At 29.2% G+C, this 20,039-nt stretch overlaps 1 protein-coding gene across 1 annotated transcript in view; it reads right to left on the minus strand.

Moving 5' to 3' along the window:
- The window catches only part of LOC119601998, a gene marked incomplete at its 3' end in the record, with an annotated part of 141,104 nt that overhangs the window by 11,214 nt on the left and 109,851 nt on the right, over window positions 1–20,039 (minus strand). The window contains exon 7 of the mRNA XM_037953301.1: window positions 425–1,041. Within this exon, the coding sequence (XP_037809229.1) occupies window positions 425–1,041 (617 nt within the window). The remainder of the gene's footprint in view (window positions 1–424; window positions 1,042–20,039) is intronic.

Genomic DNA, 20,039 nt, shown 5'->3' on the forward strand with positions numbered 1-20,039 from the left:
TTTCTAACGGATCGGAAATTTTTCTTTTCAAAACCAGAATATTTGGTACATAAATATCAAAAATATTTAAATTTCAAATAAACGGAAACGGTTTTAAATATTTTTATGGACATTTTGTGTAAATTTATGAAAAAAAGTAAAAAACTCAAAAAGTCATAAACCTGTACATAAATTTAAAATTCCGCTTTTTCTAAATTGGGATTTATTGTATAGAAACTATTCTAATTTTTTATAATTTGTTTATGTTCTACAAAAATAATAATTACAAATATTTATTTATGTAAATTATTCAACACTTTGCAAATTACAATTTTTTCCTCACAAAGCAATTTTGCACCTATTACATTCTGTTACAAGCAGCTTAAGTGTCTTTGGCAACAATTGTAAACAACTGATGCACAAAACGATTTTCCCAACCACTTACCTTGCGAGAACTGTATCAGTTTACAAAAAAATTCTCCAAATATAAAATGCCGCAGTAATGTACCCACCAGGGTTACTGGCATACAAAGGACACCCAACAGTATGTCAGAGATGGCAAGGTTAAGTAGGAATACATTTGTAATGGTACGCATACGACGATTCTGTACGAGTGTTGAAATAACCAACAGGTTGCCAACAATGGCGCAAAGTAATATTACACTGTAACACAGAATCAACCATATGGGTACTTCGAATGCATTGCTGCGCGTAGACTGACGTTGTTGGGTGACATTGCTGGAGATGGTGCTGCTACTAGTTGCGGTTGGGAATGTTGTTGATGGTGATAGTAAAAGTGTGGGGGTTGAGTATGTTGCTGCAATTGTAGTATGCGCAGTAATGTTACTTTGGGTCAAGTTCGCAAAGGCCAAATATGCATTGTTGAGTGCAATCGTTGTAACAGTTTCATTGACTGCATAAGACTCGTTGGATATAAGTGCCAAAACAGTTGATTTAATGGGCCACGACGTAAAAGCCGCGTTAAAAGTTAATAACTCCGTGATGAAAACACTATATTTATCACAATATAAAAACGAATTTCTTATTTTGTTTTGAAATATATATTTTTATTTTTTTGGTAAATGCTTGTTTTGTTTTCACTCTATTTAAATTTTGTTTTTTTATTTCTTTTTATTATTTTTTATTTAAATTTTATTTATATAAGCACTTTTCTATATTTTTATTTAATATTTTACTATAAACACTTTGGTTTTATTATTATTTTTATTATTATTATTTTTATTTTTATTTATCGTTGTGTTATCTTACACTTGTCGTTGTAGACTGACATGTGTTGTTTGTGTCGCAGCAGCAAATATTATAAAATCATTCTAAAATAAATAAAGTCAAAAATAGTACAGAGGTGAAAAGGACATCAAATTGCCCTTATAAACAAAACCGCCTTTTTATATTCACCACATTGTGTAGCGCAACATATGTTGTTATATACTCAATGCTGAAATAATATTTAGAAACATGTTATTTTAAACTCCGAAAATTAGTTTTATTATGTATCTATTCTTGTTTATTCCAGTGTATCTAGACAATGTTGCTTGTTATTGTTGCAACCTTTTGTTACAGTTATTCGTCTTAAAAATATTTTATTACGTGATTTATTATAAATACATTATGAAATAACTATAGTCTAAAAAAGTATAGGGTTGAAAAGGATGTCATTTTTTTCCTGTTATTCACAACATTTTGTGGCTCATCGAATGCTGTAAACTTATTGCCTATACAATGTTTATATACATTTTAACTCCAAACAATATATGTATGTATCTATACATAGTAGCATATGTACATAGTTTTTATAACAGTTTTATTTTTCAACAGCATTCTATTGTTTGATTCTGCGTCTTTCCAATGCCACGCGTTTAATAAGGTGTTTTTAATAAGGTGTCCCTATACTAAATTTTTGAAACTTTTTTTTTAATTTTGCTCTGACGAAATATTATATTACGATTCATAATAAACTTCAATGAAATTAAAAAAGTTCAAATGGACAAGTAACAATGCTATGCCGAATTTTATACAAACGGCTTGACAAATCGCTGATTTTCTACAAGACAAAACTTCGTTTTGAGTAAAAAGAAGTTTTATGTTTTATGACATTTTACTACTTTTTAATACGTTTTAAACTTGATTTATAAAATAAAACCTGTTATATAAAGTAGGTGTTAATATTTTTCTCATCTTAACCTAATCTTAATTATCAATTAATATGAAACAGTTTCAATATAGAAAATTTATGGAAAAATGTTTTGTTTTTATTATTTGGGAAATTTCGTGTCAAGTAACCCTACTCAAAAAATCGATTTGGATGAAACTTTCACCAAGGTTAGTACTATTGGATAATAGGCCACACACAAATTAAAAAAAAAATTATTTCAAATTTAAAAAAATTATTTTTTTTGGAAACAATGAAGAAATATCTATCTGAACTCCTTTGGACAAATTTGTATGACCGAAATGTCCAACTTTGACCCCCTTTAAATCCGGCAGTTCTTGACCTATAGAACATTTGTGTCTGTTGAGCCATTAGATACGAAATTGCCCATTTATAAATCTGATTGCGATATTTAAAGCCGCGCCATAGTAATTTAAATATAAAATAATACGCTTTTGAAAAAAGAATATTTAAAATTATTAAGCCATAAAACATAAAGCGTGTCTGTCTTGCAGTCTGCAATTAAACAACGATTAAAAAAAATAATTATTTCAACACCATGCCATAACAAACAGCCAGTTGTAATGTCTGTTTTTTGTTGTAAACTATACAGTACTACAGTGAAAACTGAAAAGGATATTTTTCTGAAATTGGAGTAACTTTTATCTCGCATAACATACAAGAGAGAGCGAAATAACTGGGAACGAACATGGACCTATTCCAACTATTTTCAAATATCTTTTATGTTCTACTACAAACTAAATTTGATCAAATTATTACGAAAGTTTAGATCAGTAAAAATCTTAAAAAAGACTAAAATAATGACATTCTTCAAATAATTGAGCGATATATTGATTAAAATTATCCCCATTCTATTAGTGTCCTAAATAATGACAATAGGTTTACGAAAAATAATAATAACAAATTGATTAGTATAAATGTTAAACTTTATATTGGCCATTAACAATGAGATTGTACATAAATATATATGTTGGGAGGAGAGCTATTTAATTTTAAATAAGCAAATCATACTGTGAGCGACACTAAACACAAAACAGAAACAAGGAAAATACTAACACGGAAGCAAACCAAAACAAAACCGAAGACAAACAAACAAAAAAAAAAAAAAAAACAAAGAAGGGAAAAAAAAACGCCTTGGTATGAATGTCAATGTCAAGTTATAAGCAGAGTGCTTTACAAAACACTGATACTTTATAATAGGTTATGAAAGAAGGAAAGAACATTTGCCACAACAAGTTATCTTTTGGTAGAATATCTGCGTCACACAGTGGTAGAGAAAAGAACCGATAGAGCTGAAAATTTGGCTAACTCTTCAATAGTACTAACCTCGGTGCAAATTTTATCCAAATCAAAAGACATCGCTTTTAAAAGTTGGGTTACTTTACACAAAATTGTCCATATGTATTTCCATATGTATTTCCCTTTTATGCTTTCCAACACCACTGTGCGACATTGCAGTGCTTAAGTATTAGAGAGTATTGTTGCACGGGTTCTATAACAATAATCCTAGCTCAAAGGAGCAGTATGTTTTATATAAAACGAAACAAGAGTTTCCTGCGAACAAAGCAAGAAAGTACAGAAGCATCGAAATAATACTGATATGAAAAAAACATTAACAAGCAGCACATAAATTTCATGTAAACAATGTTTTTATTGTAAATGTGTTGTGTGCACAAATACAAAGACGACAAACAGAACAATCTTCAAAGTATTAACTGGGATTTAAATATAATGTCAAACGTACAGATTTTTCCAACGAGGGTCGGACAATACAACTTCTTCGAATCAATTATACTTAACTAATCAATTATACTTAACTAGGGTAGCGAAGCACATACAAAATTTTGTTTACTTTTATAGAAAATTAAAATTGATTTAAATATTTTTTAATGTTTCAGTTTATCACGTGAATAAATTCACATTCAGGAAGAATCTTGTATTTTTAGTTTCAATCGTTTAGCTTCCACATTATAGAAAATTTCGAAATTACTATTTGAAAAAAGTATGTACTATAAAATACCTCTTATTTAATCTGTTGACACCATTCTGGATCTCGGAATTTTGCTGGATGCAAAATTGACTTTTGTTCAACATATAACAATTATTGTTAATAAAGCCCGTAGCATTTTAGCCTTCATTAAACGATGGTCAAAAGAATTTAATGATCCATTTATAACTAAACGACTATTTGCTTCTCTTGTACGGCCGATATTGGAATATGGATCAGTCGTATGGGACCCGTATTACAATGTGCATATTGATCATATTGAATCTGTGCAAAAACAATTTTTATTATTTTGCTTAAAGAGCATATATGGGAACTATTCTGAACTGCCACCGTATGCAGCAAGACTTGCTTTGATAAATCTACCAACACTGAAAAGTCGCAGGACAATGCTTAATGTGTCATTTATGATAAATCTTCTAAATGGAACTGTATGTTCTGAATTTCTATTAAGTAAAATTTCTTTAAATGTTCCTCAACGTCAATTACGATTTAATAATCCATTATACGTCAAAACGTTTCGAACAAATTTCGCTATGGCAGATCCTTTTAGAAAGTTATGTTGCTGTTTTAACGAAATGTTTAACTTTGTTGATTTTTCTTTAAATGTTGAAGTTATAAAAAGAAATATATTATATAATCTAAATAATTAACGTTATTCTATGTTTAAATTTAAATAATTTTATAAATTGTTAAATAGTCTGTAAGGAATATTTCCATAGACTAAAATAAATAAATAAAAAAAAAAAAAAGTTTTATGTTTCTGTGTTCAATATTATTGACAATTCAAAAAACATAATTTGATGAATAAAAAAGCACCAAAAGTCCCATTCAGTAGATTCTCATAAACTAAGGTCCCTATATTTTAAATTTTATATTTCTATTTTCAATATCGTAAAAATATCAAAAAGTACCATCGGAAAAACGAAAAAGTACAAAAATCTCTTTTAATAAATTCCCATTTAATAAGGATGTGTTCCGGTTAACCATTATAAAGAAACCAAAAGGTATCATTTGAAGAATGGAAAATTACCAAAGAGTACCCACTTATAGAATATTATTCAGTCAAGACCGTGTATGTTAAAATTAATGCTCCTAGATGGAATATTTTAGAAAATTCAAAAAGTATTAAAAAGATCTCTCTTAAAGAATCTTTTTTAATGAGGACCGTGTATGTTGAATAATCACGTGTTTTGAATTCATATCATAGAACATACAGAGTATCATTTGAAGAATGAAAAAGTACCAAAAGTGGAATAAATACCTTAGTGGAAAGTACTAATAAAAATAGTACAATTTTTCCCCTTTTTGGCTTAGAAATATACTTTTTACAAAATGTTCCGTATTTAAAACTATATATCACAGATAAAACTCAAACTATTCAAATCTGCTTTCATTTGTTCCAGAAAAATTGTGCTTTCAAAAAGGTACCAAACAATTTATTCGAATTTGGCCCTATATAGGCCTTAGTACTCGAATTCCAAAATAATATACCAATTGCTTATTTTGTGTGAGTAAATAAACAACGTTTTCAAATTTTATAAAAATTGGCTCAATGAGTTTGAATAAAATTTAATTTCCCGTTTTTGCCCTTTTTGGTGCTTTTTTTCCCCAGTGAAATAGCAAACATTTTTTTCAATAAATAAACAAAATAACAAAAATGTTATTTTGTTTATTAGTTAAAAAGTTTTAAAGACCAAAAAAGGTACCAAAATCACCTTTGTTACACATTTTCACCCCTTAAAGGTACGAATTTCAAAAAAGTACCAGATGACCTATCTGCTTATTTTAAGAGTAGATACAGAGGCATTTAAAATTTTTCTTGTATTACTAATATTAAGTATGATAATTAAAAAAACCTGTTTTACCCATTTTTTCCCTTTTACCATGTTTTACCCCTAAATGTACAAATTTCCAAAAATCCTCCTTAGTGGATCTACATAACTAAAAACACTGTCAAAATCTCATGATTCTAGGTTCAGCCGTTTGGGCCGTGCGATGATGAATCAGTCAGTTAGTAACGCTACTCTTTTATATATAGATTATTATTTACAATTTAAATATATTTACATTCTCAATTAAAAAATAAAGATCATCGGAATTTTCTTTAATTCTCTCTCACCCCTAGTATAAATATTTTTTTGTCAAAATTATTATTTGTTTGCACGATGGCAAACAATAATTTTAGCCTTTGTGTATTATCGTGTGTGTGAGTTGGTAATTTTCTTTAAATGTATATTTACAACTTGTGAATAATGGCTGTTGTAATATAGGTCTTTTGACAAAAAATTCGAAATTATATTTGCCATATAGCTTTGCTGAATAACCAAGTACAATCATCTCTTAGTAAAGGAAATATCTCGTGTAAACGTTAAAAATATATAAAAAGAGCTGAATGTAATAATAATATTTAATTATTTGGAAAACAAAAAATAATTATCTTACTAAAATTCCAAAAATGTGAAAACTTTTAACCACACTTTCTTTTGAAGAAAAATATGCACATTTTTTCTTTTAAATGCACAAACAAATGACAATTGAATTGACAAAAACCAAGAAAATTGTTACGAATATCTCACGGACATTTTGAAATATTTTTCATTTGAATAAAAGCAGCTTGAGGATAAATTCAAAACATAAATGAATTATGTCTGTTCAAGACGATTGTGACAGCAATTAGAGAATAAATCATAATCTAAATTAAAAAAGAACACGACAAAGCAATTAAAATTTAGGTCAAATGAATTGTGTTTTTAAATAAATCACTATATCTTTTACTAGATTTAGTTAATTGACTACTTTAAGGTTTCGAAAGTGTTACAAGATTTTAAATTGAGGACAAGTTAAAGATGACTATTACATACTTAACACTCGAAGTTTAAGCAATTATCAATAAAACTGAACTTTGTATCCTTTTTTAAAGTAAAATATAATTTAGATTATGTATCATTATAACATAATTTTATAAGAATGTGTTTAACTTTGCAAAAAAATTATCAGATTTAAAAATAAAAATGTTTATACAGGTATGAAACGTGAAAATAAAAACACGAAAAAAAATTAATATACCTATCTACCTACACATGTATGTATATTTTCACACTTGTTTCAAGTAGGTATTATCTTCGAATTTTGTATTTTTATTATCTTTTAAATCTTTGTAGATTTCACAATATTCCATTCAAATGATTGCTTGACTTCTATCGACTGATAGAAATACTTAAATCATGTTTTTAACCACATTAATCTCATTCTCTTTGAGGCATTTACATTTATCACATGTGAAGAACAAAACAATGTTAACTATTGTCTCTATAGTGTTTTTGTTTGTATTTTTATCTGGAAATCTATTAAAGAAATCTTAAAGCTTTTTTCTGACATTTGAAATTTTTATATTTATGCCCTATACCACTTTAGTGGAGTTTATTGGGTTTGTGCTGTTGTATGTAACGCCTACATATATCTTAAAACGTACTAATAGGCTCATAATCATTTGGTTTTTCGGTTAAAGATCTTAGCGATAAAGAGAAAGACGAACGAAAATGAGAAAATAGAATTGTTGGGTAGGACTCCCCCCAGGGGCATGTTACCTTGTTGAAATCTTTATTTTATTGTTATTGCAATATCGCGGGGAAAAGAGGTGCTATCAATACCTCTAGTCTGCCGGGACTATAAACTGGTGATGATCAAATGTATCCTCCGACTTTCCTTGGAATGATTTGACATGGGGTCGAACCAAAGCACCAGATAATCTGGTACTATGGGTGGTCAGTTGCCGCAGGACTTGTCCTTGCTGGTCAACTGGTTGATGTTCCTTCGAGATCCACGTAGTGGCTGTGGTTTAAACCCAAATTCACATATGTGTGGATTCTCTCTTCGGTCACTATCACTGGGTGACAGAGCAACTTATGCTGGATTCCTGAAGCCGTTGAGTATCTCTTACTCTTTGCGTAGTAGGGCGCCGGTATAGGTTGGGGAATTCTTAGGTTGAAACTTGGTAGTTGCCTGTCATGGTCTGGTTTGAGAATGGAACTGGAAATACGATCGGGAAATACTCCTATGCTCTACTTGGAGACTAGTACTGATTTAGTAGACCTTTTACTTCAGGGAAGGTCTCGGTGCTATTGCCATCTGTTGCTGTTGACTTATGGTTGAGACCTGCCATTTAACTTGTCGGGCCAATTATTGGGTTCGAATTGATTTTTGAAATTCCTACATCCTTTGTCACATTACCTGACATACAGAGGGATCCTGATATATTGGCTGGGTATTTCGGACTACCAAATACCTGCGTCTCTAGCAGTGTGGATGCGCGGTTAAGGAATGCACTAGAATTGATAATTAGTTAAATAATGTAATCTTTCATGACATCTAAAGAGTGGTGACCTTCCGGTATACAGGAAGATTGATTTCACCTGAAGTTGGGATTTTCTCCTCTTCTATTGACTTTACATCAGTGATTGCTTTTTTTCTCGTCGGGGTTTGCATTGGGATTGACCCCATTCTGCCTATCATTCCGCTAGGGTGCTACTATGGCAAGATATTAGATAGCTCGAGTACCTTAGCAAAGTGCTTGTACATGGACCAGCACAGCCATGTACAAAAATTGCCACCTGAGTGCTTCATAGAAGTGTTCAGGGGCGCGTGGTAGGCCGTCCCAAGTGTACCCAGTAGATGAAAGGCAGTCAAGGTAGGTGTTCACGTTCAGCACTTAGACATCTTGTTGGCTAGGACATTTATGAGGTAGCACACAATTCGGCGAATCTTGGCCTAATAAGTAGCCGAAATTATATTATAATATTATTTGAGTTATTACTGACATTATTCTGTTAGAAATTTTGTAAGTAAGGAATACTATAGGACCTAACTATATACTGGATTTTCCGCTATAGGGTATACATATAGTCGGGTACTACTTGTTGTGTTTGGAATTCTTTCGCTTTTACATTACATTTTTATTTCCTAGAAATTTTATGTTGGCTGGATTTATTAAAATTTTCGCTTGCTTTAATTTAGAAGAAACATGTTTTCCCTCTGTATGAGTTTATGTTTTTTAACCTCATTCCTAAATGTCAAAGGCTGAACAATTCATACTTTTGTGGTATATTATGACAGGTATTAAGGCGTGTAAATAAATTTCAATATTTACAATTTGTTTAAAAAAAGTTTTAAGGGCATTCAACTTTTTGTATTTATTTAATCCCTTTAGAAATAAGGAAAATATAAATTTTTATGATAGAAAATAAAAAAAATAAAATTGTGTATATTTTATCTTTCACAACATTTCATATTCAAACAAAATCAAGATTTCACGAGAATTTAAAAATGTGGTGTACAAGTGTTTAGTTCGTTTCAAATTTGGTTTTAAAAGAAATTTGGCAAAAGATGAAGTAAATTTTGTCAGTACCTAGGATTGTGATTTTAATGAATATACAAATTAATTTTCAATCTTTTAAATTGTATCCTTTAAATGTTATGTGTTTTACATTTTGAGTTAAAAACTTTTAATAAATTTTAATAAAAATCACAAACTTATTGTGCTCCCTCAATTAAGATTATAAAAAATGTCAAAATATCCTCTAGTTATTCAAACAATTACCAACATTTTTTAAACAAAAACTTTTTGTTTTTCGGTTTTTTTGTTGCACTCCCTCAAAGGGTATAAGTTTGTGAAGATTGTTTTCTTATTTGACAAAAAGTTGCCAGACTTATTTTTTTTAAATAATCATATAATGATTGAACAATTTTCATAGGCTAGAATTAACATTTTGTTTATTAAGAAGTCAAATGAAAGAAAATGTTTTAAAATTGCCATTATTTTAAATTAAAAATTGTACTGAAATTTTTGGCAAAGATCTTTTCAGAAAGAGGGCAACATTGGTTAAGTACAAATAGAACAAATAGAAACTCAAGATTTATTTTTATTATTTAATGGCCTCTTATAAGAAAATTAAAATAATGAACATCAATTGTCTTTGACAGAAGAAAAAGTTTTGTGTGAAATACAAGACAAAATATGCGTACAATACCAAAGATAAAGTTTTTAAAGTCTAGTTTGGTAAAGTATTTTACAAAAAAATTTAGAAAAGTAACAAAAAAGACTAGAAGAGAAAAGAACGTCACGTGCTTAGAAAAATGTCTTGAATGATTGACAACATCATAAATTGACAATTTATTATTGTTTGTTTAAAGATTTTCAACCAAAAGTACAAATTAAAAAAAATGTTTTTTCAAATTTTAAGAGTTAACAAAAAGCAGACAAATCATAGACAAAATTAAATCAATAGATGTCTGAAAGCATTATCTTCTTTTAAGCTGTTCACATTATAAATGGTACCACACTTTTACATTGTTTCAAAACATTTAGTTAAAATAAATCAAGTTAATGTCCCACATTTGGAACATATCCTTTAGTTTAGTATGTTTTAAACAAAACATTTACATCTCGAAATTTGAGAGGTTTTGCATAAAAAACCTAATGTTTGTTAACTAAGCCATCTTTCAATTGTATATTTAGGGGACGCCAGAAGTGGCAAAATATTATTTCTCTTATGGTTATTGAAATAAATATATAAACAAAATAAAGTTTTTATCCTTTGGGTTTTCCCCTTGTTATCGAAGACAGTCATTAAAAACCAAGATAAAAAGGTTATAAAGGCAAACAAAGTAACCTTTTTTCATATTATTTTACTTATTTTTATTTGGATTTAAGATTTTGTATACTTTTAGCCATTTAGTAGTTAAAATAACATTTATTATGATGATGATTATGGTACTACAATGAAGACAGTATCGTTGTGTTGTCCCTAATTGAAAATGTTACTAAAAGATGTTTGAAAAAATTTGGGATTAAAAATTACTTTTCTGCCACTTTCTTCAAAACGTATATGGTAGAATTCCACAAAATTTAACAAACTTATATCAGCAAACATCAGGCTTATTTTGGGAACTTAAACGTATGCAACTACGAATTTATAACAATATTTCGACCAATAGGTTAAACTATAAAACCAGACCGTAATATTTAAACTCCCAAAATCTAACATTACTCAGATTTTGATGGATTGTACCATATGTTTTTACTGATTAATAATAAAAATAAGCCTTTTATATTTTGGGACACTTAATTGCATTTTATCGAAATGTTGTTTCTGGTCCTTTTTTAATTTAGCTGTTTTAGAGAAAAATTTTCATTTAGGTTAATCTATTAAGGGATTTTATGAAATTTAAGCAGCTTTAAATGGTATCATTTATAGAAATTAAAAGTATTTAGACTGTTTATTTTAGAAGTTTTAATTATCCAATTTTCAACATCAAATCAACAATAACTTCGATAATATGGGTCCAAATTATCAAGTGACGTTATTAATATTTAGTTAGTTAGTTAGTTAGTTAGTTAGTTAGTTAGTTAGTTAGTTAGTTAGTTAGTTAGTTAGTTAGTTAGTTAGTTAGTTAGTTAGTTAGTTAGTTAGTTAGTTAGTTAGTTAGTTAGTTAGTTAGTTAGTTAGTTAGTTAGTTAGTTAGTTAGTTAGTTAGTTAGTTAGTTAGTTAGTTAGTTACTAAGTTAGTTAGTTAGTTAGTTAGGATGCGTGTAAATCAAATCCGAAGAAATTTGGCCTCTGTTGGGGGCATGTTTTCCAGTGCCTCCGGTGTGAATACAACTCACCACCTCCGGTCTACCAAACTAGAACACTAACTCAAACCATAAAACTAGTCGTCATAACGGAGTTAATGATTAAAAATATTTTTTTTTTTCAGTAATAACCAAAATTTCTAAAAATCGAGCTTTTAATTTAAAATTATGTAATCGACTGTAATATTTCCCAAAAGTCAAATTTCTTATAAAAAGACGATATTAGACGTTACACCTAAACTGTAAAAACAAATCGCTTTTTTTGGAATTGCCAATATTTTCCATGAAATATTATTTTTTTGCTTATTATTTAGTCAATAGATTAATTACCGGTGCATAGAGGGTGGTATTGAGATCAATTTTATTGAATTTTAAATTTTCGCAGTATTTTGAAAATTTAAAAAAATCAAACATTATCTCATACCTCATAATAACAACGATAGTAAGATATTGATTTATATTTTCTTTGCTGAAATTGTCTTAGAAAAATATTTACTTTTACGGACAGCCAAAGGGCAATTTTAGGTAGAACTTCACTTACTCATTAACGATTTTAAACAAAGAATTGTACTTAATTCCAATAACAATTTTAATGACATAAAATAAATAACAACAGAATGAGCATAATTGAAAATATTAATAATGTTTCGTTTTAGAGAACTCGTCAATAAATAGTTTTATGTTCGCATTAAAGTATAAATCTAATAAATCATTATTGTTAATAATCGAAAAATGCCATTTAGATATTGCAAATGAAAACTACAATACAAGCGAAAACAAAGAAACTATTAACCATTTCTAAAAAGTTAATAAAAGATTTAATCCAGTAATAAGAGACAAATACTAATTGACAGCTGTCAAATGAAAATGACATACATATACTGAATGTTTTCATTAAACTAAAAAGCAACAAAAAGAAAACTAAAAAAAGCAATACCCTAAGGAATCAAATTTAAATGGGTGTATATAAAATGAAAGTTTTTACTAAATATTAGTGTGTTTTTAGCAATTTGTTTTAAATTCTTTGAAAATATTTATTTAATCACAAGTTTTTTGTTTCGTTATATTTTATTATTAGTAGGAAAAATATAACATAACATATGTTTCCGATTGTCACAAACATGTCTTAAGTTTATAAGTTTCGCAAGAAGAAAAAAGCACAAAAATTTATAAGTTTCGCAAGAAGAAAACAGCACAAAAATTGCCAATATTTACCTTTATTTATAAAAAGTGTGTAATAAACAAGTAAATTTTAGGAAATTATCTATTGCATTAAACAAAAAAAAAAAAAAAAAAGATAAAATTTACATTAAATGGTGCTTATTAGGTTTAACATACATAATTTTCAATAACCCCCCTATTAAATTGCTTTTCACAAATATGTCTACATGAATATGCACTCAATTCGGTATTCACAGTTGTATGATTTGAAATCGCTAAAGAGTGATTTGTGTCAATATCTTAACTTTTCGTTTTATTTAAGCAGACACTTTAAGAGTTCTTTGTTAAAAGTAAATAAACAATGATTTCAGCAAATTGAATTTGAACAAGTTATTGAATCAATTAAAGTTCTTGTTTACCTTAAAGTTTAATTTTCTTCTACAATAAATTAATAAAAATATGTTATTTCTACGCACAATGTTAAGTCTTTAAAATAATTTAACCATAGCTACTAAATAAAATAATAAATTTATTTTGAAATTTTCTAAAAATATCAAAAGAATTGTATTAATTTAATTTTGTTTGTCTGTTTAAATTGCCTGAAGGTCATAAAACAAATTAGTTATCCATTGAAGGATGTGTTATTCATTAAAAGCAGAGAATATAATCAATTGAATTGAATTTTATGAAGATGTTTTTGCAAAGTATTTAATTTTCTCAGAAAAAAATATTGTGTATATTGATATTGATTGTGACAATATGTTTTAAGCTGTTTACTTCATATTCGTCTCAAATATAGATTTTAATTCATATAAAATTGCATTGTTGAGAAGCAAATAGCTTAAATCCTGTGATCTGTTTAGAAGTTAGTTAAAAAATATTAAAATATCATAAACTATTTAAAGTTTTTCTTAACCCTTTTACGTACAAAACCAAACTGCTGGACTTTTTATGGATATAACTTCATCACATACTTTATTTTGACATATATCGATCATTTTTGATGAAAAAGGAAAAAGTGTTATTAAAGGATATCGCAGGATAGTATCACAACTGTAGCTGTGAACTCAAAATTACGCTCCAAATCGAGAAAAATGTAAAAAAAAAACTTGGGACACCGGTGTCCCGTATACGTGAAAGAGTTAAAAGAGTTAAAGAGTTTTATGTCATGACAGCATCAGACAGACAGACAGACAGACAGACAGACAGACAGACAGACAGACAGACAGATAGACAGATAGACAGACAGATAGACAGATAGACAGATAGACAGACAGATAGACAGACAGATAGACAGACAGATAGACAGACAGATAGACAGACAGATAGACAGACAGATAGACAGACAGATAGACAGACAGACAGACAGACAGACAGACAGACAGACAAACAAACCGTCTGTGTGTCCATCTAAACCTTCTGCGCTCGCAATTTTCAAGATAATTTGATTAAATTTGGCACATACTTTTGAACCGAGGATGAAGCCTGTTGAAAATGGTTAAAATCGGTCCATTATTTCGCATATTCCCCTTCAGAAAATTACTTGATGGTCAAAATTCCCTTATAAACACGATGATATTCTGCATAAATCCCTGTACCAAAATTTATAAGGATGGACCCGTATTAACCCCATGCCCCCATATAACTCCACTTATAAAAAATTATTTTCTTTTTGTCAACAAATTGTTTTATATTTATTATTATTGCTTTATTATTAAAAAAAATAATCAACATTGGTAACATAGTCACTGGTATAGTGTATTATATGGTCGACCATGTCCGACTGTAAATTCTTACTTTTTTTATTTCAAAACAGCCACTATTGTAATCATCAGTGCGTATGAGTTATTTGAATATGCAAATATTACTTATACGCTCTAGTACTTGTATAACACAAGGTTATATAAAACGTAGCATAGGGCTTCTTCTTGATGTCAAATTGTTTGACAGCTAATTAAAAATAGCATAATTATGTTTCCAAAAATATGAAGAAGTTTTCAGTACAACAAATATATTCATGCAGTTTATTTGTGATATTTATACCTAGCAAAAGTTCAACGAACTTTATATATTTCTTGGCACTGAAGTGTCAAATACAGAAAATTATGTAAATTACTTAAAGATTACATTTAATTTTTATCCAAAATTTTTCAAGAATTAAAAAGTGAATATGAATCATTACTTTTATGTTTGTATATTAAATAAAATAACTGCCGAATTAAATAAATAAAGATAAAATCGTATAAACTGCTTATAAAACTAACTTACTAACATACTTAAATTTTGTCTTTTTATAAATCAACAGAAACATTTCAATGTCATTTAAGTTTAAATTTTGATTGTATGGGTATTCCCTAAATATTTACACATTGAAAGAACAAATTTTTGTAAAACTTAAAATTTATTTAACATGAATATTGTGATAATTTTGTAACAATAACTCTCTAAGGGACTGTCTAAATGAATCAATAAGAGTCAGACGGATTTCCAGACGAAAGGCGTCAGTTTCCTTTTAAATCTTTATATAATTAGATTTGTGCTTATCTATATGTGCATACATATGTAGTATATTGTCCTACCATAAATGTGTCCTTTATAAATAAAAATATGAACCTTTACGTTTTTTTGCTTCCTTTTACTGAATTTGACAGAATAGTTAACAATGTTATCGTACTTAAATAACATTCTATGTATTTGTCTGCATGAGTGTATTTTCAGTGGAAAAATTATATCCAACATCATATATGTATATTAGGGTGGTTCCAAAATTAAATTTTCTGATGTTCTAGTTGGAAATTAATTATGTTCCTATTTCTTGATCAAAATAAAACTTGATTTGCATAAATTTAAATTTAAAGTAAAAATTTCCAAATAAACTTTCAATCTTCTTGAACTACTTAGCACAATAATTTTTATAGGATATTGAACAATTAAAAAAAATCCATTTTATACATTGTCCAGCTAAAGGGCCTTTCAGACGATTACACTTTACGTACGACAAGTCTAATGAAAAAGTAAAATGAAATTCCATCCGAATGACAAAAAAAGGGAATAAAAGTCGTATGATTTACATTTTTCGTTATTGTTATTGGTATAAAACAATAACAAAGTAAGATGGAAACAGCTGTTTCATTTTTTTTGTATGTGTTTACATAAAAATACTTCCCTGATTTAATGCGACTTGCTTGCTTTTGAATCATGGCAAAAAATGAAGAGAGCCATACGAATGCCAAATTTTCCATCCGTTTTTTCTCTCAATATGTGATGGTTTCATTACATATTGCGTTTGGACGATCCCGTCCGTTCTCTTCTACACAAAATTGATTGACAGATTATATTACTAGTGTGCTCGTGTGAAGGGGGCTTAACTAATTATTGAACTCAAGATAAAAATCTTATATCTTTAAATTAACTAAAATTTTCCCTACAAACGGGGACACCCTAATGTATGTATATCATATAAATATGAAATTCCAGGAAATCGCCAAGTATGATACAACAAAAACTTTGTCATCACTTTTGACATTTATATTTACGCCTACAGAGTGTTGTATATTTTTTTAAAGGAGTATTTGAAAAATAATTTTCTCATACTGTTCTATTCAAAGAGTACAATATGTGGGAAAAAAAACTCATTCCATTAGAAACTTTTTAACACTTGAAATGTAAACTTTTGCTGGGTACAATTATGTAGCTTCAAAACATTATACATTTTCAAAGAAGATAGAAAAAAAGAGCCAAAAATTTCGTTTGTATAAAAAGAAAATAGTTGCATTGTGATAAGCAATTTGTGTTCTTTTCGTATATTTTTTGAATTTTTTTAGCGTTTTTTGTACATTTCAATATTTTTATTAATAGAAAATGTATGACATTTTAATATTGACATCATAAATATTGCATTAAGTGTTTTTATTCCTTTGAGATAAATAAGAAAAAATAATACATTTTCGAATTTGAATAAACATGCTCTTTTAAAAACTGTTATAGCTTTTGATAAAGAGTATATTTTTATACCCTCCACCACCATCAGTGGTGATAGAGGGTATATATAACTTTGTCATTCCGTGTGTAACACCAAGAAATATTCATCTGAGACCCAACAAAGTATATATATTCTGGGTCCTTATCAAATTCTGAGTCGATCTAGCTATGTCCGTCTGTCCGTCTGTCCGTCTGTCCGTCTGTCCGTCTGTCCGTCTGTCCGTCTGTCTGTGTAAAACACGCTCACGATAAAACGAAGCAATAGAGCTTAACCAAATTCACCCAAAATGTTCTTCATTTTCCTAAGTTGTTTGGTATTGCAAATGGGCAAAATCGGTTCACACCGGGAAAAGTTATGAATCAAAATTTAAAACAACCTCGGAAAAAAATAAGCATTTTTTACACATTCTGATGTAGTTTTCTCGAAAACTATGCAAGATAATTCCATGGAAATCACCATACATTCGTTTCTGCACAAGATCTTGATCCCTGCTGAAAATTGCCAGAATCGGTCCACAATTTCATATACCTCCCATACAAAAGTACATATTCCCGGAAAATGGGTTTTTTGTTAATAACTTCCGCCACAATGTCGATATCTTCACAAAATTTTACAAATTAAAATCCTATATCAATAGAATTCTTCCAGAGGAAAAATTTTATGGATCGGTCCATAATTGGACATAGCTCCCATACAAGGTCCCCTCCCGAAAATCACTTAAACGCGCATAACTCATTACTAAATTAAGATATCCAAATAAAATTTGGTATAAGTATTGCCCATATGCATAGAAATATTACTGTGAAATTTTTTTCCGATCGGTCCATAATTGGTCATAGCTCCCATACAAGGTCCCCTCCCGAAAATCACTTAAACTCGCATAACTCATTACTAAATTAAGATATCCATATAAAATTTGGTACAAATATTACTCATATGCACAGAAATATTGTTGTGAAATTTTTTCCCGATCCGTCCATAATTGATCATAGCTCCCATACAAGGTCCCCTCCCGAAAATCACTTAAACGCGCATAACTCATTACTAAATTAAGATATCCAAATAAAATTTGGTATAAGTATTGCCCATATGCACAGAAATATTACCGTGAAATTTTTTTCCGATCGGTCCATAATTGGTCATAGCTCCCATACAAGGTCACCTCCCGAAAATCACTTAAACGCGCATAACTCAGTACTATATTAAGATATCCATATAAAATTTGGTATAAGTATTGCCCATATGCATAGAAATATTGCTGTGAAATTTTTTTCCGATCGGTCCATAATTGGTCATAGCTCCCATACAAGGTCCCCTCCCGAAAATCACTTAAACGCGCTTAACTCATAACTAAATTAAGATATCCATATAAAATTTTGTACAAATATTACTCATATGCACAGAAATATTGTTGTGAAATTTTTTTCCGATCCGTCCATAATTGATCATAGCTCCCATACAAGGTCCCCTCCCGAAAATCACTTAAACTCGCATAACTCATTACTAAATTAAGATATCCAAATAAAATTTGGTACAAGTATTGCCCATATACATAGAAATATTACTGTGAAATTTTTTTCCGATCGGTCCATAATTGGTCATAGCTCCCATACAAGGTCACCTCCCGAAAATCACTTAAACGCGCATAACTCAGTACTATATTAAGATATCCATATAAAATTTGGTATAAGTATTGCCCATATGCATAGAAATATTACTGTGAAATTTTTTTCCGATCGGTCCATAATTGGTCATAGCTCCAATACAAGGTCCCCTCCCGAAAATCACTTAAACGCGCTTAACTCATAACGAAATTAAGATATCCATATAAAATTTGGTACAAATATTACTCATATGCACAGAAATATTACTGTGAAATTTTTTTCCGATCGGTCCATAATTGGTCATAGCTCCCATACAAGGTCCCCTCCCGAAAATCACTTAAACGCGCATAACTCATTACGTAATTAAGATACCCATATGGTACAAATATTACTCATATGCACAGAAATATTACAGATAATTTTTTTTCCGATCGGTCCATAACTGGTCATAGCTCCCATACAAGGTCCCCTCCCGAAAATCACTTAAACGCACATAACTCATTACTAAATTAAGATATCCATATAAAGTTTGGCAAAAATATTGCTCATATTAAAGGCACATAACTCATTACCAAATAATGATATAAATAAATACTATTTTTGTTCATAAATACTATTTTGTAATGCAAAAAGCACTTAATGCTATTTCAAAAATTTTTCACGATCGGTCTATATTTTGTCATATCTCTCATACTAGGTCCTGCCCCTAAAAGCGCTTTAACCGTATTTAACTATTTGCATTATCAATTTGTGTAGAACAAAATTATATATATGTTTTTTTTTAAATCCTTAAATCTTTCACACACATGCATACATGCAAATACGAGATATCGCTAAAGCATATCTTAGGGCGCTATAAAAATTTAAATGAAAGTGGCGTTTCTAATGTTCAATAAATCTTGGAATTGTAGTAGATTTAAGCTGTTTAAATCTTGGGATTTTTCTATTTAAGACATGAGAAAACTTATTTCTACAAATATTTTATTAATTAGAAATGTATTAATACAAAAGTTGCTGGTGGAGGGTATTTAAGATTCGGCTCAGCCGAATATAGCACTTTAACTTGTTCTAACATTGAATGGCTCGAGTGTTTCGCTGGTTATGATTTCCTCCTCGACCTAGACCTTCTTTAGTTTTTGTACTTCTTTCGCTTTTTTTTTATTCCCAGTTCTTGCACATTTATCATTCATCATGATTATTTGGAGGGTAAATGAGCGATACAAAAATAAGCCCATGTCTTATTGTACGTTTGTGAAGATACGAGGGTTGATATATTATTTATATATCAAATAAATTTTATATTTAATTCTTAATTATTTTTTCATGTTAATTGATTGTCAATATATTTGTTAATATTTTTAAGGGGTGAGTTTCCAGAAGAGGCTCCGGTCTGTATAGTTGTGATTTCTGTTTAATTTAAACAACCTTCGCAAGTACTTGAACATGTTGTATAAATTGAACAATTGCAAATAATGTATAAAGGC

This window comes from Lucilia sericata, unplaced genomic scaffold, assembly GCF_015586225.1.
Source record: "Lucilia sericata isolate MDLA Ls3-8-SP2 unplaced genomic scaffold, ASM1558622v1 Contig000204F_arrow, whole genome shotgun sequence".
Taxonomy (NCBI): Eukaryota; Metazoa; Arthropoda; class Insecta; order Diptera; family Calliphoridae; genus Lucilia; species Lucilia sericata.